The sequence below is a fragment of the Nicotiana tabacum genome, chromosome 9 (genome assembly GCF_000715075.1).
Source record: "Nicotiana tabacum cultivar K326 chromosome 9, ASM71507v2, whole genome shotgun sequence".
In the NCBI taxonomy this organism is placed as follows: Eukaryota; Viridiplantae; Streptophyta; class Magnoliopsida; order Solanales; family Solanaceae; genus Nicotiana; species Nicotiana tabacum.
The window spans coordinates 83343205-83367683 of NC_134088.1; the positions used below are offsets into that span (position 1 = coordinate 83343205).

The 24479-nt window shown below is 34.7% G+C and overlaps 1 protein-coding gene across 1 annotated transcript; it reads right to left on the reverse strand.

The window, feature by feature from the left end:
• Positions 1-2072: 2072 nt before the first annotated feature.
• Positions 2073-8830, reverse strand: LOC107765685 (ADP-ribosylation factor 2). Its single transcript, XM_016584354.2, has 7 exons — positions 8693-8830; positions 7952-8121; positions 6839-6909; positions 6549-6668; positions 2623-2741; positions 2462-2543; positions 2073-2353 (listed from the first exon to the last, which is right to left on the reverse strand). Exons 2-7 carry the CDS (start codon positions 8097-8099, stop codon positions 2348-2350), a joined length of 546 nt encoding a protein of 181 aa, XP_016439840.1. The 5' UTR covers positions 8100-8121; positions 8693-8830; the 3' UTR covers positions 2073-2347.
• Positions 8831-24479: the final 15649 nt, after the last annotated feature.

The following is a 24479-nucleotide window of genomic DNA, read 5'->3' on the forward strand; positions in this document are numbered from 1 at the left end:
TGTAACCATAGCAAGGCCAAATTACCACTTCTGATGGTCATAGGTATATACCACTTCTGGTGGTTAACAAATTTAGTTACAATGAATATACGAAATATAGCCGCTTCTGGTGGTCGTACTCTGCTGGAGTTCAAGTGAACCATGAAGTTAAGTCATAACGAGACTTAGGAAATATTACCACTGCTGGTAATCATATATTTCATATAAACTCTGCTGGAGTTTAGATGGATATGACATTGTTATCCACTTTTTAATTTTTCACTAATCGATCAAGGAGGATAATAAGAACAAAAATAGCAATTGTATAAGTATATGTAGCCCCCAACCGTTTGCCACATAAACTACTGGTGTAGTGTCGTGACCATATAACAGCTTAAGTAAAATCAATTTTTCTTTCCAATTTCACGAGACCGCATCCAAGTAAAATGGCATTTTGGATACTTTCAAAGTATTTGCTCGAGATGGCAAAGTCTCGTGCTACTAACGTGTTATAAAATAACGACTGTAAAGTTAATAAACCGAAGATAAATATAGAGAGAGATTGATATATTATTCAACTTCAAAACGGATGTACATAATGAACTGAAATCTCTTCTATTTATAGAAGAAAGGAAGCTGCTCTGTAAGCTGTTATTGCAAGCTGATGTGTAAGCTGCTGTATACGCTGCTTATAAGCACCTACTGCAAACTGCTGTGTAAGCTTCTTGTAAGTTGTTATTGTACCAGCTAGGAGTAATATTTATCCACAATTGAGTGCCGAAATGATAAGCTTTTTCAGGAGGCTTATTTTCATTAGAGTACTAAATAGATAAACATATTTACGGCGGAGTCCAATATGGATAAGCTTCTTCATGAAGCTTATTTACAACCGAGAACTAAATGGACATCCATAATATAATATATTTATAACAAGAAGCTCTTAGTCGTGCACTTAAGAAGTTTATTAAAAATATGATATTTAAATTTATGAATCAGTTTACCATCCAAGCTTCACAAGTGATCACCTAGATAAGGACTCATTTGAGGTAATTTTGTATAATCCCTCGAATTGGCTTGGAATCTTGGACATAAACTGTTTTAAAATCTGAAACCTTGCTAGGAGCTAATGACTCATTGCTTTCACTATTGTAACATGAATGGATATGAATTAACTAACAACATATTAAGCCTAACTTTCACGCTTTGTGAGATTGTCCCAAAATAAAGGTGCTTAATTAAATTTAATGATTAACATTCTGTTATAATGATATTATTCAAGAGGCTAAAATGGAAGACAAATCCACGAAATTAGAAAATTATGTATGAAATCCGAGTAGGAGGATGTGAATTACTGTGATCTGTGTAAGAGAGATAGGCAGACTTGAGTATTGTGAATTCTGAAATCCCTCATCCCCTTCTTCTCTTGTTCCCTCCTTTCTGAGCCTGTCTTCTTACCTTACTTCCACTTCACTGTGTTATTGCTACTTGTCTGGTTTTCATTTGTAAATTGCCCAGTTAGTTCAATAAAATCAATACATATTTCCCTATTCAACTACTTATTTCTCTAGATGTATCGGACATGTCATTTACATAAGTTTTATCACTTAACCAGGATAAATTTACCTCCATTTATACCTGACCAGAGCAAATTAACATGGTTTAGTACGCACAATAATTTTACCTTGTCCTACTCTTCTTTCACGGTACATTCTGAAGTTTTACTCCAAGGGGTTAACCACGAGCTCGGGTTTGTGGCCTAACTGCAGCTCTACAAAAACGTAACTTTCCAACTGGGGTGCACGGAACATGGAATTTATTTAACATGCCCATCTGCTGTGAATTTTACTATTTTCATCACTCATACTTAAGAATGCACTGGTCTCAGCATCCTAGTTGAATTGGTCTTAGAAATTAAAGCTAATAGAAGAACCTTTTTTGATTCCAGATTCCACGCGACACTCGATCTCCAGTAAATAAAAACTGGGCTATGCTACATATCTAGCCAATAGATCAACACATTTCTTTTTCTTCTTCTCACAGCACATTAGCATACAAGTTAGTCAACGAATGCCACAGACGGATGGGAAGGAACAAACAGGGAAGTATACCATTACCATTTACCAATGAAACATCAAACATCTAATCTCTGTTACAAATTATAGCATTATACTTTAAACTAAACAAACAATTACATATATCCAACCACTGTATTACAAAAACATTTCAATAGGTCCTACCAAGAAGCAAATCACTTTCAAGGGATATTCATAACCACACAGATTCTGGGAATGTTCGGGAAAAAAAGGAAAAAGAACTAGATAAAAACCCGCCTGCATCCAGGATCAACCCGCAACAACTCTACGTTGGTTTAGGCCTGTAAATGGAGGATGTTAGGGAAAGGGGGAAAAACAAAAAAGGAAATGCAATCCCATACAGCAAATTTGCACCACCAACTTAGATCAATTTGGAACTTATCAAGTACCTTGTTAGCAATATTGTTAGAAAGCCAATCAAGCCCCTCATAAAGTCCCTCTCCAGAAGTTGCACAAGTGCTCTGGATGTACCTGAAAATAGCAAAGAGAATGCTTAGCATGTTTCAAAAGAAAAGGTATATGTTGTCACAAGTTCTGGCAGAGCGCTTACCAGTGACGCTGCCTGAGAGAGTGGAGTCCAAGCTTATCAGTTATTTCAGCAGCATTCATTGCATTAGGAAGATCTTGTTTGTTAGCAAACACAAGCAGCACAGCATCCCGAAGCTCATCCTGGGACATATAAAAACAACAGTAAGCCCACGTGTCGGTGAACAAAGGTTAAACTCAATTCAAAGGATTCCCAAATTCATTTTGCACTTTCTGGTCTAATAAACAACAGAAAGTAGGACAACAACAACATACCCAGTATTATCCCACACTGTGGGGTCTGGGGAGGGTAGTGTGTACGCATATCTTACCCCTACCTTGTGAGGATAGAGAGGTTGTTTCCAATAGACCCTCGGCTCAGGAAAGTATAAGCACCACATTAATGAAAATATAGACAAGGGCCAGCACCAAAAGCCATATAAAAGCAGACTAAAGACAACAAGATAGTAAGGTGATCAACAATGAAAGAAAACAACGGTTAGTCATAAAAATCTACCAACAGAAAGCGAGACTGCGTGTCAATACTACTGTTATGAACACTCTAGATTACCTACTCTACTACCCTAATCCTCGACCTCCATACCTTCCTATCAAGGGAAGGTCCTCGGTCAGCTAAGGTTGCGCCATATTTTGCCTAATCACCTCTCCCCACCTCTTCTTTGGCCTACCTCTACCTTTCCGTAGGCCCTCCAATGTCAACCTCTCACACCTTACTGGGGCGTCTATGCTCCTCCTCGCATGACCAAACCACCTAAGCCGCGCTTCCCACATCTTGTCCTTAATAGGGGCCACACCCACCTTGTCGCGAATAACCTCATTTCTAATCCTATCTAATCTGGTGTGCCCGCACATCCATCTTAGCATCCTCATCTCTGCTACCTTTATCTTCTGGACATGAGCGATCTTGATTGGCCAACACTCAGCCCCATACAACATCGTCGGTCTGACCACCACTCTGTAGAACTTACCTTTAAGTTTTGGTGGCACCTTCTTGTCACATAAACACCGGAAGCGAGTCTCCATGTCATCCATCCCGCCCCAATACGATGTGTGACATCTTTATCAATCTACCCATCCCATAAATAATAGACCCAAGGCACTTAAAACTTCCTCTCCTAGGGATGACCTGCGCGTCCAGCCTCATCTCCCCCTCCCCTCCTTGAGTCTCACCACTGAACTTACACTTCAAGTATTCTGTCTTGGTCCTGCTCAATAGAGAGTAGGACAACAAAGGGGAAAAAAGAAGGGATGTAAGCAGCAAGAGAACTTCATGGTAGCCACTATTCCTCCCTACCTTACTCCCTTGCCTATTTTGCATGTGTTCTTTTTAAGTAAACAACGGACTGATGCATAAATTCTGTAACTTATTGGAAAGCTCTGTTCTGCCTGTTTGTTTAAAAGACAAGGTAGAAGGAAAAATATTCTTTTTCACACCCATTTATCCCTGAATTCTCTAGATATATCACTAACTAATTAATTGTTATTCTGGAGTTTCCAAATGTCTCATATACGTTGCTGAACTTTCTGTATCAATTATGAGATACATTGCACCAATAATAACTATTTACAAAGTAAGATTAGGGAGTCGAACAACATAGACAATGTGAAAAAAAATGAAGACCACATATGTGGCTCTATTTGATACTCAGAGAGTTAAACTGTATTAGGTGTAAGCCAATACTACCACAGGTTATCTAATTTTCTTTTAACTCGGACTGAATCTGACTAATTTCCTTTGCGAAAATCAGGAGGTCATTTCTATTGCATCTTCCTTTCATGAAAAAGATAGAATTGATGTAAAATATTTCAAACAAGATAGTTTGTTTGCCTTCAGTTAATGATAATTAAAGAAAGAAAGATCAAATAAAATTGTATCTAACTGATAACTCTCTCCAAGTAAAACCAAATCTATACTTATGCCAATATGCGACCAACTCTGGTAAGTAAACACAGAATACGGAACTACCACATAAAAGTTTTTAAGATGGACCAACAACCAAATCAAATTCAACAAGGTCAATTATCACCCACTTCAAGGTTGTAACTAGGAACTTCGAAAGTGAACCAAAACTAGGTCTTTCATCCAAGTTTAGGGCCCCCATTTCATCATAACTATTATTTTAGTATTTACAAATACTAAACTTAACACAACTTGATAACCTCCACAAACTTCTTTTCAACTCCAACTTCAAATAGTCTGCTTTAAACTTCAACATAAATATTGTGCAAACACATAATCTCATCAGAGATGACACATGTAAAGCCGCCTCACTCCCGACCACCCCACCCCCACCCCACCCCCACCCCAAAAAAGAATAGCCAAGTCGACCAATGTTAGATTCAGTATATTATTCGTGTATATTATTCACTCATCCGGACTAAGTTTTGCCTTAATCAGAAATTAAAATTTTACCATTACTCAAGATAAGCATTATGTTGCAATTTTCAGCTAAAATAGGACCAAGGACAAAACTAATTTACTTTGACCGACAACCACAAGGGTACAAAATACAACTATAAACTTAATCCATATATAGTTGGGGTTGGTACTATGAACAGTCATTTCAATGTCACTCCATATAAGCCACTTTTATTCCAAAAATTGCCTATGCTTTTATGAATCCAGTCATAGATATTTTTCCACTCATACCTCTGCTCTTTTAGAGTGAAAGTTCTTCTACCTTCTCTAGGAACATATAAATCTCTTAACAACAACTATGCTTTAATCTCTTTATCAACAAAAAAAAACAACTATGCCTTAGTCTCAAGCAAGTTGGAGCTTGCTATATGAATACCCACTTCTCTATCAAAATAAAAGTATTCCAAGCAAAAGGTGGACACCTAATGTAAGTGTGCAAATTTTTGAGGATCACACTGTTTTTTATAATGGTGGCCTCCAGCTGCTTGCATGGACTTCGACTATTCCAATGGTTACCTACTTGCTCCCATGCCAGACCACTAAGTGATGAGACCGTGCAAACAAAGATTTATGTCTAGCTAAATAAAGCTAAATCCATTACACCAAATTCTACTATGTCATGCATTGTGCATCAAGTTTACATGAATAAGTGGAAGTCTAAGATTTTACATTCTCCAAATTGAAGTCTAATTTATCATACAAGGATGTAAACATTGATTTGAATCAACCTTGACCAAATAACATTCTACTCATGTGACAGAGACGTCATTTATGTCTGATTTAATCATGCGAGATTTACTAAATTCTACCTTGTTAGGCTTGCGCATAACTTTCCACCTTAATAATCAAAGTTCATGATTTACTCTATGACCAAAATTTAGAGCACACTCGATCATCTTTACCTAGAATGAAGCTCACACCGAAACTGAAATTTCTGAATCTAGATTTTACTAGGATTCTTTTGAAGATCCTTTTTTTCTAAAAAATCAAAATCTCATATGACAATCTAGTGCTATAAAGGTTTCATCACCAACTAAAAAGTTTTTGTGTTCAAGGGGATGTTTGACATAGTGTCATAAGTAGGGGTGTTAAATGGGATGTTTGAGCTGTATTTGGGCCGGTCAAGATGGGCTGACTCATTAAATGGATCATTGGCCAACCCTGTCCAAAATTCACTTGGGTTAAGATGGGCTGGGTCAAGATGGGCTAAACAATAGGTTGTAACCCAACCCGCCCAAATTGGCCCAAATCTTTGCAATATTCTCAACTTTTAAACAAGCATACATAAAAATTATCTTATGTTTTGGAATAAATGTCAATTCATGCCAAATGCTTTCTTTCCTCCATTTGGATTTAGAATTTTATTTGATAGTTCTACATCTTATAATACTAACAAAGATCAGAATGCAAGCATTAGTGGCTTTTCACGGTTCGAACCCGTGACCTATAGGTCACACGAAGACAACTAGCAAGAATAAAAACAAAATTACAAAGAGGACGGGAATTATTACCTCGTTCAACATCCTGTGCAATTCATCTCTTGCCTCCACAACACGGTCTCTGTCATTGCTATCAACCACAAAAATGAGACCCTGAGTGTTCTGGAAATAGTGCCTCCACAATGGACGGATCTGCCAAAGCAAATAAAAAAATAAGTAAATAAATAAGCTGGATCCTTCAGAAAATTGAATTAAAACATTCATTCCATGCAACACAAAAAGAGCTACCAGTAAAAAAGAAAGAAAAGTATAAAGGGGGAAGAAAAGGCAAGACTAATTTTAGATTAAAACAAAAGTGATACCTTGTCCTGACCCCCGACATCCCAAACGGTGAAGCTGATGTTCTTGTACTCAACGGTCTCCACATTGAAACCTGCAAATTATCAATTATTGTTGATGACTCGTCTGAGCAGCTATGCCACAGGCATCTTATTATAGAGTTTAAATTAAGCTTATTAGGTGAAAAGACGGTACAATACAAGACATAGAATCTTCAGTAACACTTCAAAAAGCTTTTGCAAATCAAAGAAAAGAAAAAGAATCATTAATCAAAATTAATATCCCTTTTTGAGTACACCTCAGAGGAAAGTTTTGAAAATTATAAACAGCATACACTATTGAACAACCAAACACAATGGCATCCAAAGAACAGATATTGGTCCCATTACTACTAGTCCAAAAAAAGGGAGGTAAACGATTGGGGAAGATTTGCATCAGAATTTAAAACAATATTCACGAGTAACCCAAAGAGAAAAAATTGCATGATACACGACTAGTTCTACGATAAGGATAATCTATGCTTCAGTTTTGGGAACTTTTACATTTTCTTATTTTACAATCAGCAAGAGATCAATACACAATCAGTCACCGGCTCACCGCAACCACATATTTAGAAGTTCAAAATAAGTATTTGATTAGACATTGCATGCCCTTGATAAGACATTGCTTGCCCTAGATCAACAAAAAGAACAACTGAGAAAGAGAGACAGATAAAAGATGACTAGTTATAACCAACTAAATGTTTGCAGCAAACAGCAAATTTTGGAATGACACCTTTATATATTTTGGAAACAATTTAACTTTATAAAATCCATCTTACCCTTAATAAGATTTTATAGCCATACAAATCTATATGCTTGTTTTAGACCACAAAATTCAAAAGTCTTTCCTTTTTATTGTCAAAATTCAAAATTCTTTCTTTCTTTCTTAAATTTTGTATCTAATCAAACAAGGCCACATAAAATGGGATGGAGGGAGTATCTTTTTTTTGTGCACATTTTCCGTTTCCGTATCAAAATGATTGGTCAGTCTTTTGAATCGTAATTGCAATAGAATTTGTCACAAAACTTACAACTTAAAAACTGTTAAAATGTTATTGCCAAGTGTTCTTGCTACATGCTAGAAAAAAAACATACCAATAGTAGGAATGGTGGTGACGATCTCGCCCAGCTTGAGCTTGTACAATATGGTGGTTTTACCAGCTGCATCAAGACCAACCATGAGAATGCGCATTTCCTTCTTTGCAAATAGCCGGCTGAACAGCTTGGTGAATGTCAGCCCCATTTCTCTTTCTTCTTAATGATCCCTATGTACATTGAGCCATCGAGTTATGCAAAAAATATCAAGTAATACAACAGTACGAAAAGATGCAACTACTCTAGAAACGGATCTGAATGAGCCAAAGCAAAATTGACCAAACTGGACGTAAAAAGCACAAAATAAAATCGCAATGGTGGCACTCAAAGCCAGCTTGTGAGCACCCCCACTATTCCACCGGCTATTGATACAGGTATCGGTAACTCTACCACCAAGGTTTAAGATCTAGATCAATATTTCAAGAATCAAACCATTAGATAGTACAATTTCCCAAAAGACCAAAGCAGGTCTCATGTAACAATCTTAAGACAACATCATAACAACAGAAATTCACAGCTTAAATAAAACAAAAAAATCAAATCGGAAACTAAAGAAGCCTAAATCTGAGATAGATAACCGCAAAATCAAAGGAAAAAAGCAGATGGACGCGGTAGATGCAGCCGAAATTACTCACAGAAAAATACTACATCGGGAGAGAATTTTTTGAAGAAAAATAGGAGGAAAACAAAACTTTATCAGATATACATAAAATCAAAGCTAGATGAAAGAGTCAGATTTACCTGAAGATAGCTTTGGAAAGAGGGATCTAGTGAGAGAGCACGAGAAAACAAAGAGAGAGAGAGATGGAAGCCTGAAACTAACGCGAAATATTTATTTAAGAGGTTAAAATTAAAAATCGGAAATCAGAGGAATAAATAAAGGAGTGAGAGAGATGTTTCCAATGGTACCAAACTGCCATTTAGTTCGATTAGAATAACGGAAATGCCCCACTATTCTGATGGTGGGTGTATACTGTATATTTCACCGTTTGTTCCTGCATGTCTGTCCCGTGCAATCAGATTTTGACACGTGTTATTTCATGTTTTGGAACGGAGCACGTTGACTTTGGTTGTGACTTGCGATAGAAAACAAGAGACAACCCTCAAAGAAAGAAAGTTCTTCTCTTAACTTTTCTTAAAAAAATGTTTTTTGAAAGGTTAAAATAAATACGATATACCCATTTTTATCAGGACAAGCCTCTTAACTATGAGATTTGGTATGATACAAATCTTCGTCTACCTATAGAGCTAAAAATGTAACCGACACAATGATTTTTCGGCTAAAATTTACCTTTATTTCTAAAAGTTCACTTATAGTCAGGGATATTTTTAACCCGAGAAGTAGACAGAGGCCAATATTATATCAAATCTCATAATTTATAGGCATTTTAGGCCCTTCTATGTATTTTTTAAAATAAATAAATTTCAACTAAATATGCACTATCCTTGATATTTGCAATGCTCCATTAAACTTCTTCTAGAGTAAAAGATGATATTGAAAAGTATATACACATAAATTTTTCTCTTATTTTTTTGTAATACCAACTTCTCTCCAATAAACCTATTGGTTTCAACAACATAAAATAAATTAATATTTATATAATTATAATTGCAAAAACTTAAATTATCATCCTAACCTATATTTACTTAAAAGGAAGAAAGTTAGCCCTGTGATTTTGCCAAGTGTCATGTGCATAAAATGCCATGTAGCAATTTAGAACAAATCAGTTAATATAGGTAAAATTAGTTTCTCTTTTAAAATTTTGAATTTGAAAACAATTAAATAGGTATATTATTTTTTAAAGATTCAGTAGTTTCTACTGTTTTATTGGGAATTCGGCGCTTCAATCCCACGCCATTAGTTAGTTTAGGTGAATTACTTTCTTTTTAAAAATTTTGAATTTAAAAACAATTAAATAGGTATATTATTTTATTAACGAACCACTAGTTTCTATTGTTTTTAAAAAACTATATTTTTTATAAGAAAGAGGAATTGGGAATTCGGGGCTTCAGTCACACGCCCTTACTTCGCCTATTTTCCCTACAAATAGCAATTCTACAAATTCGGCTTCAATCCCAAGATCTCTCACTACGATTTCAACTCCTCACCCACGAATTCTTCTGTCCTACATTCTCAGTAACACGACTTCACAGTTTTTTCAATTCAGTTTTCTACTCTTACAATATATACTTCTATTCTTTCTCCCTAGTGTACATATCAAACAACAATTCTGGACTACAAGAGGTGATTGGTATGATTTGTATTTCATGAACAATCTTTATTCCAGTTGAGATTGTATTTCTGGAATAGATTATTTCTGTAAAATTTGTTGACGCCGTAACTTCTACGGCAACTATTGTTTACCAATCTTAGGGTTATACCACAGATTCTTACTGATGACAATCTAATTTTTGTCTTATAAGAATACAATTTTCAGTTTCAGTTAATATTCTGTAATCTCTTTTTTGTCTTATATGTTTGGTTTACCAATTGCTATATCTTAGGTAGATCATGAAATTTAATAATTCTTTTACAATCTTCATTCATATTGTCCATAATGATTACTAATTTTGCACATATTTCGTTGGCCAATGTTATTGGCAAAATTATGAGCTATGAAGACGTACAATCTATCAAACAAAATGATAGCATCCGTATGTTCATGAACATTGAGATACAAGATTATGAGTAAGCTCGCCACAATTTATTAAACTAACTAAATATTTTAACAATTCTTTATTTTAATTCCTATGCTTAATCTTATAATAATTGTAGGAGCAATAACATTTCTGTAACTCTTTGGGGAGACTTTGTCGAATAGATCAAGCCACATTTGAATGGATCCAATGATAAGCATGTTGTCATTGTCATGCAATTGATTAGAGCACATCGATATCCAGGTTAATAAATTGTCTACTTACTTTACAATACAATATCTCTATACAATTAGTTAACTCTTAAAAATTACTTTTATGTGTGCAGATCAATATTCGGTGAGGAACACTTGGCACGCGTCGAAACTTTGAATCAATTCAAATCTTTCTCAAGTTGTTGACTTTTGCTCCAAGTCTATAAGTTATTTAATGTGGGATTATTTTTGGAGAAGCCTGTATTTACTCATGGACAACTATACGTTGCACTTTCAAGAGTAACATGTAAAAAAGGATTGAAGATGTTATGTTATGATGAAAATGGAAAAATAACAAATGAATCTACAAATGTAGTGTATAAAGAAGTTTTCCGAAATTTAGAAGATAGAAGTTTTTAATAAGTATCAAATGAGCAGCATCAACAACAAGTTCAGTGTACATACTCAGTATATAGTTGGTCATACTACAAACAAACATAAAGTTGGATGAGATAAATATTCTTCTAAATTTAATTTACTTTGATATATCATGTTATAGCTTAATTATTTTTAGTCACAAGGAAATACTTTTATTTGTTAAATTATATATCTATATTTGCAGTCAATCACTTCAGTTAAATTGTGGAGTTGCAAGAATATGGATTACCAACCATCATTTCACATTCATTGATTGCTACTAGGTATGCAATATTATTTAGGATGAATTTTATTAGAAAATATATACTAGGAGTGGTAGTGTGATCTCTGAATGCTCATTATGAATAGGAAGAAGAATATCTTCAAGTTGGCACAGGGTGAATACATAGCTCCTGAGAAAATTGAGAATGTTTATGCCAAATGCAAATTTGTTGCACAGTGCTTTGTCTATGGTAAGCAGATAAAGAACTTTTCTCTTACGGATTCACTAAATGGTATCTCCTTTGCTCACTACTGCAACACTGCAGGTGATATCTTTACTTCCTCTTTAGTAGCAGTAGTTTGCGTAGAGCCAGATGTCTTTAAGGAATGGACATCATCTGAGGGAATCAAGGTAGCTTTTAATCTTCAACATTTAGCCAATGCATTTACATTTTTTCAAATGCTTCACTTAAAGCAACTTGTGTGGATGACATCGTGTTGGAGCTGGTTGTTTGATACAAGACACCATGACCGAGAAAGTTAGAGATGAATAAGAAGAGACAATGAAAGAGAAATTGGAGCTTTGGTCTGCACGAAGTAAAGCTCGGTCATATTGACCAAAGCTCTTTATCTCCTTTTGATACAAAGCAGCTGTCCATTTTGTCCACATTGTCCACTGTTCACTTTAGTGCATGTGAGCACGTAACTCACAAATAAGGATAATATATTTATTGAATAAAGTAACCGTTTTTATATTCTTTTATATATTGTGTAAATAGCAGGGAATGAAAAAGCAAAAAATGACTTTCCATCACTGTCTTTGCTTTTTCAATATTCTTACATAGTATCAGAGCGGTGAAAGCTCGATCCATCAGTCGTCTTCCTCATCTTCATATCAATTCTAAACAATGTCGGATAACACTGCAAACACAGTGGCTCTGAACACCACTGGAGGAATCCCTACCATCGACTCAAACCATGCATATTTTCTTCATTCTTCTGATGCACCGGGAATGTCTCTTGTCAACACATCTTTTGATGGAAAAGGATTCCAAGGATGGAGAAGGTCTGTGCTTATAGCACTATCTGCTAAAAACAAAATAGGATTCATCAATGGTGCTTGCCCTGCTCCAGCTCTCACTTCCAGAGACTATTAGCCTTGGAGCAGGTGTAATGACATGGTAACATCCTGGTTGCTCAACTCATTGTCCAAAGACATAGGAGACAGTGTCATTTACTCTAAATCTGCTAAAGATCTCTAGACCAGCCTTGAACATAGGTTTGGTCAGTCAAATGGAGCTAAGCTATATCACCTGAGGAAGGAATTATCAAGGTTAGTACAGGGAACTAGTGACATAGCAAGATACTTTACAAAACTCAAACGTTTATGGGATGAATTAGATTCACTTAATTGTGATGTGAAGTGCAGTTGCTTGTGTGTCTGTGAAGGGAAGCAAAAATTGGAAAAGTCACTAGATGATGAAAGGCTTATTCAATTTTTTATGGATTTAAATAATAGTTATGGCCAAGCAAGGGGAACCATCCTAATGATGAACCCCCTACCAAGCATAAACCATGCATATTCCCTAGTATTGCAAGATGAAAGCCAGAAAGAAGTTTTTTCTAACCCACTCATTTCTCCAGATTCTTCATCTTTCATGGCAACGAATCAAAACAACTTTGCACAAAGGAGTGCAAGGCAGATGCAAAGGAACCCAATGCAACATCAAAAGTTTGGGAACAACATCCAAAAAGTGAATAACTCTACTCAAAGGAACACAACTTTCAAGGGAAAAAAAACTAAGTTTAACCCTAATGTAACATGAAGTTATTGCAAGAAAGTAGGTCACACTTTCAGTGATTACTACAGAATTATAGGTTTCCCAGAAGACTTTGAATTCACAAAGGGAAATCAAGTTCACACCAGAAGCAATGGAGCATTTCAAATTGAGGAATCATATCAGAAAATCAGCAATCAAAATGAAGTACTCAATCAATACCTCTCACATGATCAATTTTCACAGCTGGTACAACTAATCAAGCAGGTTAAAGGTGCAGATTCAGGAAATTCTGGAACAGATATCAATGCAAATGTTGTGGCCGATACTATTGCTAGATATTCTGAAACTTGTCTTTTAGTTTTTAATTCTAGTTCATGGATTATTGATTCTGGAGCATTTGAACACATGTGTTTTGACTCAAATGCCTTTATTTCGTTGACACCTCTCCCAGTTCCATTAAACATAAATCTGCCTAATTCTTTCAAAGTCATTGTCACTCACATAGGAAGAATATCTATATTCTTCCTGATTTCATTTTAAAAAATATATTACATGTACCTAGTTTCAAATACAATCTATTATATGTTAACAGGTTTTGTTTACAATTTCATTATATTCTCTTTTTTACCTCTAGTAACTCTATGTTGCAGGGGCCTTTAGTGAAGAGGGCACAAGTTTTTGGTAAGGCAAGGGATGGACTCTACCTTTTGGAACCAAGTGGAGTTAGAAATAGCACAAGTGTGGTACCACTTTCAGTTTTTAATCAAAATATCATTAGTCAATTGTCAGTCTCATTTGCCCTTTTCATCAATGAAAAATCTTAGTTTTATTTCTTTACCTTCTAACTCTGATTGTTTCTGTCAAATTTGTCCTAAAGCTAGGCAAACCAGAATTTCTTTTCCTTTAAGTAAAATTAAATCAACAAGGGCATTTGAGTTAATCCATGTAGATGTTTGGGGGGCCTTACAAGGAGTCAACTTACAATGGTTTTAAGTATTTCTTGACAGTTGTAGATGATTATAGTAGGACAGTTTGGACTTTCCTTATGAGCACCAAAATCAATGCTTTTGGACTCCTTAAAATTTTTTTCATAATGGTGGAAAGACAGTTTGGTGTTAAGGTACAAAAGATAAGAACAAATAATGCTTTTGAACTTGGGAAAGGTTCTCATGAGGCAGCATTCTTAGCCTCTCAAGGAGTGCTATATCAAACATCATGTGTGGCAACCCCTCAACAGAATGGAGTGGTTGAGAGGAAGCACAGACATCTTCTGAAAATTGCAAGGGCTTTGTTGTTTCAATCTAAGCTTCCTCTTCCTTATTGGGGAGAATGTGTACTAACTGCAACATATTTGATCAATAGGATACCTTCTAGAGTGCTTAAAGGAAGGACACCTTATTTTATTCTATTCAAACAAAAACCCTCTTATGGACTATTGAAGTGTTTTGGTTGTCTTTGCTTTATATCTACTTTGTCTAGCGGAAGAGGTAAGTTTGACCCAAGGGCAAAACCATGTGTGTTCTTAGGTTATCCCTTGGGGCAGAAAGGTTATAAAGTTCTAGAGTTGGATACAAGAAGAGTGAGTGTATCTAGAGATGTATACTTCTATGAAAATCAGTACCCTTTTGCCTCTACTACTACACCTACAGATTCTTTTTTCCTGTTACATCACCCCTAGAACATAGTGTAGACTCATCATCAGAACACATAAAGGATGAGCCTGCTATTCCTAGCTCACCCTTACCTTCACTGCCTACTTTTTCAAACCCAAGCAAATCTAGCACCCTTCCTTCAACCTTAGGTACAAGTTCTATTTCCCAACCTAGATCATTTCCTCATTCACCCTTACCTATATCCCTTCCTGAAGTCAGGAAATCTACTATAACACATAATCCACCCTCATATCTCCAAGAATATGTGTGCAACTCAGCCTTTCTCACATACCTCACAAACTCTTGCTTCAGTGCACCAATCCAGCCCATGGTTCTACCCTTCACAACTCTTTCTCCTATCAATCAGTCTATACTTAATTCCACTTCCTACCTTGTTGAACCTACTTCTTACTCATAGGCAGCTTTACACCCATGGTGGCCGGAAGCAATGGAAAAAGAATTAGAAGCTCTAGAACTTAATAAAACCTAGGAGGTTGTACCTTTACCTAATGGAAAGAAAGCTCTTCCTTGCAAATGGGTCTACAAAGTGAAATACAAGTCTGATGGATATTTGGAAAGATTCAAAGTTCGTTTGGTTATTAGGGGAGACACTCAAAGAGAAGGGATAAACTTTATTGAGACATTTTTTCCAGTTGTAAAAATAACAACAATTAGGTGCTTACTTTTTATTGCAGTGAAAAGGGGATGGAAGGTATCACAACTAGATGTGAATAATGCCTTCCTGCATGAGGATTTGCAGGAAGAAGAGTTTATGAAATTTCCAGCAGGGTCAACACCGCTTTCACCCAATCATATCTATCTTTTAAAAAAATCACTATATGGACTGCGGCAAGCTTCAAGGCAGTGGTATGCAAGGCTCACTGTAGCCCTAAATTTTAAAGGATATTCACATTCTTTAAATGATTATTCTTTATTTTTTAAACAATCAGCAGGAAGGATTACTATCATTGCAGTTTACGTTGATGATATTCTAATCACAGGGGATGAATTTATTGAGCAGGCAGACCTCAAGTCTTTCCTTCACTCTGAATTTAAAATAAAGGACCTAGGGGATACACATTATTTTTTGGGATTTGAGATTATAAAGGAAGCACATGGAATAATTTTGACTCAAATGCGCTTTACCTTAGATCTCTTGTCTGAATTTGATTGCATGAGCATGCGCCCAGTTTCTTCTCCCTTGAATCCTACTCAGAAATTGTGAGCAGAGGCAGGGACTTTGCTCCAAGATCCCACTTATATCGTCGGTTGTTAGGAAAGTTGAATTTCCTAACACACACTAGGCAGGACTTGTCCTTTACGGTGCAACATCTTAGCCAATTCATGCAAACGCCTCGTCAACCCCATTTAGATGTTGTATTTCATTGCCTCAGGTATCTCCTCAAGGACCCAGGATTAGGGCTTTTTCTGAATTCAAAGCATAATTATCAGCTCCTTGCTTTCTATGATTCCGATTACGGATCTTGTCCTCAATCTCGCAAGTCCATTAGCGGGTTCTTCATCAGCTTTGGGGGTTCTCCCATCTCCTGGAAATAAAAAAAACAAACCTCAGTGTCATTATCCTCTGCTGAAGCAAAGTATAGATCTATACAGAGAGTCACAACATAGGTTACCTAGTTAGTGCGTCTATTGACTAATCTTTCGATTTTCCCTCCATTTCCAATAGATCTCTTCTCCGACAGTCAGGCCGCCATTTACATCGCAAAAAACCTGGTATTTCACGAGCGTACCAAGCATGTGGAGTTAGATTGTCACTTTGTCCGACAACAATTTTTGGTCGGAATTATCTCTCTTTCTTATATTCCTTCACGTTCTCAAGTGGCTGACATTTTTACTAAACCCTTAGCAGGACCAGCACACAACTCCATTATTGGCAAGTTGGGTGTGGTTACACCCCCTCCAACTTGGGGGGGGGGAGCTGGTTGTTTGATACAAGACACCATGACCGAGAAAGTTGGAGATGATGAAGAAGAAGAGACAAGGAAAGAGAAATTGGAGCTTTGGTCTGCACGAAGTAAAGCTTGGTTATATTGACCAAAGCTCTTTATCTCTTTTTGGTACAAAGCAGCTGTCCATTTTATCCACATTGTCCATTGTTCACTTTAGTGCATGTGAGCACGTGACCCACAAATAAGGATAATACATTTATTGAATAAAGTAACCGTTTTTATATTCTTTTATATACTGTGTAAATAGCAGGGAATGAAAAAGTAGAAAACGACTTTCCATCACTGTCTTTGCTTTTTCAATGTTCTTACACATCATTTAGATTTCATGTTGCATTGCATTAACCATTATTTTGCATGTATTATCATTAACTCTGCACAGAGCACATGAGCTGTGCTTATATTCACACAAGTAGAAAATTATAACTTGCTTCTAGAGCTTCCCATAAAATATATTGGTAATTGAAAGTTTGGTCAACTTTTTTATTCTGATGATGGCTTATTTTGATATATTCCTGTTAGTTATAATAATTGTTGCTTTATACAGAGGTTGTGCAGAAAATTTTCATAACTGATTTCGACTACCTTTTTCCCCCCTTTTCAATACAAGATTATTTACCACATGTTAGTTTGTTCCGGTTAATTTTTGTTCATAGAAAATGTCCTAATAAGTGCAGAGAAGCATCTTTGATTTTTTCATCAGCAAGACTCGCCGACGTGCCAGAATTACGCCAACTAAGAAGTGTATTTACTGAGATATATAAAAATTCCCTTGAATGTTATGTTAGTAAAGAGGTACTCACTCATCTTTTCACTGTTATAATATTTGTGCTTGAACATACAACTGTAACTTTACTTTTTCCCTCTAGCTTTAAAAAATATAACAAATTTTCTTTCTTGAAAGTTTGTTCAAAGCTTAAACTCAATAGATACAAATGAGATGAAGCTCAGTTGATACAAGAGAAAACATTAAAATTTGGTATATAGTGAAATTCCAAGGCTTTAGAGCAGAATCTTTACAATCCACTTGAATCAGAACAAGTAAGCATTGATTAGAACCTCATAATCTCCTCTGTTCTTGCATCTAAGCCAATTTGAATTGTTGTTTAAAAGTAAATTTGACCAGTAAATAATTGAAAGTAGTTTTAATTCATAAAGTCTTATTCCTTAAGTCAAGTATTTAACAAAATAGAGAAAGGCACATATTTTGTAGAATATGGAACCCACGACAAGTCAAAACTCTTAATTAGGACTTGATCCCAAACTAAAAGATAAAGTCTATCACAAATTGACAGATTTAAGATAATCATAGTATCTTTTTTTCTTTCTTTGATCCATCATTTGCACTGAAGAATTTTCAAACTTTTTGGTTGTGGATGAAGGTTTCGACAAATTCTGAGCATGTCAAGATGAGCTTCCTCTGTAGTCCCCTCCCCCCTACAGTTCTTTTCTTATTTTATTGAGCAAATAACTTAGTCGACGAGAATGTTAGAAAAATCTCCTTTAAAAAGCATAATAGTGCTCATTGGAACAAGTTAAAGGAACCACTTTGCCATCGAGCTCAATCTTTAAAAGCACATGGTCTTCTATTCAATTTTTTCTGTATCAGCATTCCTACAATTTTATATTTGAAGGTTGACTGATGAGTAGAAACTGAGAATAAATCAACTGCTATTTTCAATCTTTGTCGATCAACTGGTTTGTTGATTTGATGAACACGTTTTGATTATTACGTATTTGGTTTTACTGAATTTTATCACGTACAACTTATATTTTAATTTCTCAGGCGTGGGTAAGAGTTGCCTCCTTTTACGTTTCTAAGATGGCTCCTTCACCACCAGTTTTATCACCACTATTGGGTAGTTATCCTTTCCTTTCTTTCTTGACATTCTACAGTTTTTATTTTCATATCTTGGCATTTTTCTTAAACTGCTTGTGTTTAAATCCTAAAGAAAAATATGTAGATGTAACTGATTACAAGTGAAACTTCACAATAAGATAGGATTCTCATTGAATAGCAATAGAGAACATCTTAAACTTAAATGTAAATTATGAAAATGTTCAGTAACATGGTCTCCAACAGGATTAAGAATATTAATGGCCTCTATAAAAAATATATGAGTATAGATATTTAGATGTTTTCTCTTTTTCTGCCAATTTATTCCAATGCAAAAAAAATCGTTCATAGTATTGATTTCAAGATAAGGACCATAGAACTTGATGGCAAACGAATCAAACGGCAAATTTGAGATACTGCTGGCTAGGAGCGGTTCCGAACAATTACAACAGGTATACATGTAGGTTTTTGTAGTTAATGGTTTGCCTAAAACACAAACCATGTTAGTCCTTTATATGCTGCCTTTAACTTGAGCATTCATCCTTCATGAATACTCAACTTTCTCTTCTGTAATGTAGGTTTCTGCAGTTAATTGAGAGAAACATATACCTTTGAATGACTGGCATTAACGCTATGTAAAAGAGAACTATCACTTATCGTGAAGTCAACTGAAGTGTGCGATATTGAGCTGCAATTATGGACCATGTGTATATGAAATGGAAGTGAATTTTGGGAAATCTACTTTAGCTTTTGCCTTATTACAGTTACCCAACCTTCTCTGCTAAGTGCTAATCATATTTTTGTGTATAAATATTGGTGGTCCCTAGCATAGATACAATCCTATGAATTCATATATTTATTTTTTGATTTAATTCGTTTGAATGTGATCGCTAAATTTAGTTTACAATAAAGACATGTTTCTACTATATCATTTTTTTCCTTTGAAACAATTCGCGCATCACGCGGGTACGTATACTAGTAAAATAATAAAGAAATTACACTTAAAAACTAATTCGGAGTAGAAGTGAGACAATACCTTTTATAAGCTTATCCTCCATAAAAATCCTTATTGTTTAGTTCCAGCGAGTTGTTAATTCTCTTGTATTGCATCTCTCTGATAAGTTTACTTGCATTTGTTCATGTTATTTACGTTACTCCATGTCTACCACCACCTACAAATTAAAGAAGGCGAGAAATCAATGGGAGAAAATTATTATGAACAATGAAAGTTAATAAATTCTAAAAACATTTTAAATGATTGATGAAGAAAAAAAAAGAAGCTAAATGCTACATAATCGTTTTAAGCATTTAATTGGGAGAAGTAATCTAACATGGGAGAGGAAAAGAGTTTCTACCTTCCTTTTGATTAACATGAAATATAAAAAAATGAAAAGAGAAAAGTACAAAAATATTAAATATTTATAGACTTTGTAGAATGAAAAAATTAAAAAGAAATGTGCCAAAAATATATATTTTTTTTTTAAAAAAAAAATCTCGACCAAAGAGAGGTGAAAATCACTTTTTTAAAATCAAAATTCATACTTCACAAAAGTACTAACAAAAGCTTAGAAACAAATCAGCATTAGTGGATCATTCACATTATAAGGGTTTTGCTTGGGATGATAATATTTACAGGACTCAAGCTGAGCCAAATGACTTTTATACATGCAAGAGAATTTGTTAATGGAATTATCTGATGGAATGTAATGTTTATGAGTTTTTCATCAAGCTTAGTGGGGAAGCTGTTGCCTGTTGGAGCCTTGTGACTAACCTGTTTGGCCAAGTTTCTGGGAGGTCAAAAGTATTTTTTTTCCTTCAAAAAAATACTTTTAAAAAAATTTAAGTTGTTTGGCCAATACGGAGAAGTACTTTTGGCGAGCAGCAGAAGCATTTTTTCTGCTTTTGGGAAGAAGCAGAAAATTCTAGCTTCTTCCAAGAAGTAGAAGTAGAAGTAGAAAATTAATTTATTCAAGACAAAACTATCCTCATCATAAATTTATATATTTCAAATTATCCCTTACTAATTTAAGTTTTTTCTTTTCATTTTTGTTTCTAGTTTTTACCATTCTTTTAAAATTAAAGATATCATATACATGAATCATATTGTAACTTTCCAAAAATTTTATTGGTTTTTCTTGTTTTCAATTTTTTCTTTGTGTAATGTCTTGAAACTTTCCAAATTATTTTCTTCTCTTTTCACACTAAAGCAAATTATCTACATTCTTCTTTGGATTATCAATTCTCTTACTACAAATAATCATTTATAATTTCTTCTGTTATCTGCTATTAGTTCATGAATCTTTAAAACAGTTATCAAATCTAATTTGTAAAAATTACCTACAAATAGGTAATAAATTTATAATTGCGTCGCATAATCTATCTATATATTATTAAAAGAAGAAGAAAAAGCATTCACCTTAAGCCGAGTAGCGGATTCACAATATGCCACTTGGCAATTTAGGACAAAGTTAGTAAGGTTAGGTAATAATTAGTTTTTTTTGAATTTAAATTTAAAAATAAATAAATTATACATTATGTGTTGTTAATAATTAGTTACTCTTTTTGAATTTGAATTTAAACATACTTAACTATTTTTTTTATGATTTTTTTAATATATTTAAAATTATTTCTATTTTACGCTCAATGTCATCTTTCAAGTTTGACACTCGGAATCATCTAGTTACAATTACCATGACAATACATAATTTCATCCGATGTCATTCTTCTATCGATAAGAAATTCAACTATTATGCTAATGAATACATTACTTTATAGATTGGGGAAGGAGATGGGCCTTATGATATTCCTTTAGAAATACAAGACAAGTCTTCTACTAATATGGAGGCGTTGTGTGATAGAAGTAGAGATGAAATTATTGAGAAATATTATCATGTGTGAGTGACTTTACTTATTATTTCACGGTGGATTATCAATATATAGTAATTTGTGGAATAGACTTCTAAATTCATACTGAATGATGTATTTTGATTATTCAAATCATCATGTAAACAATAAGTAATTATACTAGATAATATTATATGCTTTGGTATAATTATATATGTTATATTGATTTAAATCTTTAATATGTATATTTACTTTATATTTTATATTTTAATAAAATAAAATAAAAAATAAAAGTCTCTTACGATAAATATTTAAGTTTATTTTTCTCTTTAATAGAATTATAGGACTTTGGTACTATTCTTTTTGGTAATTTGACACTCAAAAGCACTTTTTAGAAAGATTGGCCAAACACAAATTGTTTACCAAATGTTGCAAAAAGTACTTTTTAAATGAATTAGTCAAACACAAATAGTTTTTTTTTCAAAAATACTTTTGAAAAAAGAACTTCTAAAAAAAGTATTTTTAAAAATAAGTAGATCCTGGCAGCTTGACCAAACGGGCTCTAAGCCTTTACGGTCTTATTAAGTGCAAGAATTTCAAGCAGTGCAACATTAATACTTTAATATTAAAATACCTATTAATAAATATTAATTATAGGGATGGGGAAATTAGCTAATTATCTCAAAGAAAACAGAGTTAACGTAGCAGGATTAGTGGAGACAAGGGTGAAAGAGCATAGAGCACAGGCAGTATATACTAAAATTACCTCAGGTTGGGGATTTGAAAACAACTATAATCATGCACATAATGGTAGGATTTGGTTACTCTAGGACAATAATGCCTACAAGATTGAAGTTATGAAGGAAGAAGCACAACTTATTCATTGTAAAGTGATGAAAATGAATCAACAAATAGACTGTGAAATGACAATAGTCTATGGATACAATACAGTGGAGCAGAGAAAAGATTCATGGCACCAATTGAGTAGTTTGTCTCAAGCAACAACTAAGGCATACACTGCAATAATATTCAATAAGATGTTCCTTTTTCGATTAAACACTATAAAGAACAAAATCATAACTATATTAAAGCTCCTCCAATAAATTCAAGCAATTAAACATTAATCAAATCGATAAAGAACAACCAAGTCACCAAATCATGTCAAACCCTAAGGTAAACTACTCCATAGTTATGGAGGAAGTCATCACAAATAAAATTAAAGAGTGAGAAAACATCAATCTAATGTTACAATCCAAACTACTATATTGAATTGATGGAAAAATGATGAAATCCTGTGTCTTGTAGCCTCTAATGTTCTCCCAAAGCTTCCAAGGTCAAAAGTCCTCTCAAAATTCTATTTTTGGTGTATTTATACCATATAGGAATGGGCTCGGACGAAACTATCCTTTCCAAACCGAAGTGGAAAAATTGGACCGCGAAAATACACTAATGTGTCGCACCCGACATCCCGCTAGTGTAGATTTTCAGAGAGCAGATTTTTGTCAGACAAGCCATTTTACACTGCCGCGCGGCGCCCCATGCAACGCGGTTGTGATGTTTTCTCAGAGTAAATTATTTTCTCCACTTTTTGATATCCAGACTTGGTTTTCGACCCCCTAATGTGATCCCGGATTAATTTCTTGGGCTTTTACTCAGATTTCAAAGCTCCAACTTGTTCAATTTAGCTCCACATTATCTTAATAGCTCGGAATCATTTCCTGCAAGGCATAAAATATGTAATAAGTGTAATTTAATATCATTTGAGCTCAGACACATATAAAATGCAGTAATTAGAGAGCAAATTATGACTAAAACAGGGGTTTCTAGCCTACCAACAACACCCCACTTAAACCATTGCTCGTCCTCGAGCAATCAAACTACACTTCACGTAGAGATGACTTTTTTATCGAACAACTTCCTTAACGCATCAAGCGAATAATATTTAAAGTAGACTAAGCATCCTATCATAACATCCTAGCCTCAAGACTTGACTCTCAAGCACCACGTATTTTCCAAGAACTTGCTCACTTACTCTAACATAGAGGCCGATGACATTACCTTTCCTTCGCAAATCATGTGCCCTCACACCAAAGATAGAGAGTAGTTCCACACACAAAAAAATCAAGAACAAATAGGAACTCAAGATAGACAGAATTCACTCACTCTCTGAATCAAAATTCATATGCCACAGAAGATGCACCATATGCTTGCCCGTAGTGTAACACTCTATTAATTGAGCTCATTCAGTCAAAGATCAAGTAGGACTTTATTTTGGTTGTAATGTAGGCTGCAGGACGGATATGATACATTTGGATATAGTGACTACACCTCTTTAAGCACTTTAATACATAAATATTAGCAATCTAAACCCCACACTTGTATTGAACCAAACCCCAACCATCATACATAATAGCATCAAGCTCCTAATATCTTTAAGTACAAACAAGATGAGAACTACCACTAGCAAGGAATCAATTTTTCTTTTCTTTTCTAAGTTCTGATATTTTTAAGCAAACTCATTTTTTTCCTTTCAATTCCCTAAAAGTGGCTCTCATAATTTTTCAAACAATGCAGCTTTCTCTTTTTTCAATAGTTCCACCCAAAAATCCGACCATACCTCAACTTAACTTTTACAAGCTCATAAAAAATTCAAGTTCTCAAGAGAGGTAAATGGTTCAAACAGATAGCCAATTCAAACAAAATGGATTAAGCTTGTAGTGTGGTTGCCAAAGAACTAGGATTATAGGCTCAACGTGGCTAACTAGGATACACAATAATTAGGCGGGTCATAGGCATATAATTGGCTCAACAAATAGAATGACCCACCCGGTCGTTGTGAGCATATGCATTCCGTTCAACTATTTAAAGTCTTGAGTAGTATTGTATGATGTATTATGACTTGTGTGAATCGTCGGTTTTGGTTTCCAGGTTATTTGAAATTGATTTGGAAGAATGAATT

Coding starts and splice junctions, on each gene's coding strand:
- LOC107765685 (XM_016584354.2), bottom strand. CDS start 8,099: ATGGGGCTGACATTCACCAAGCTGTTCAGCCGGCTATTTGCAAAGAAG. Junction 6,910..7,951: donor CACCACCATTCCTACTATTG/GTATGTTTTTTT, acceptor GATAATTTGCAG/GTTTCAATGTGGAGACCGTT. Junction 2,544..2,622: donor TCTCTCAGGCAGCGTCACTG/GTAAGCGCTCTG, acceptor TGCTATTTTCAG/GTACATCCAGAGCACTTGTG.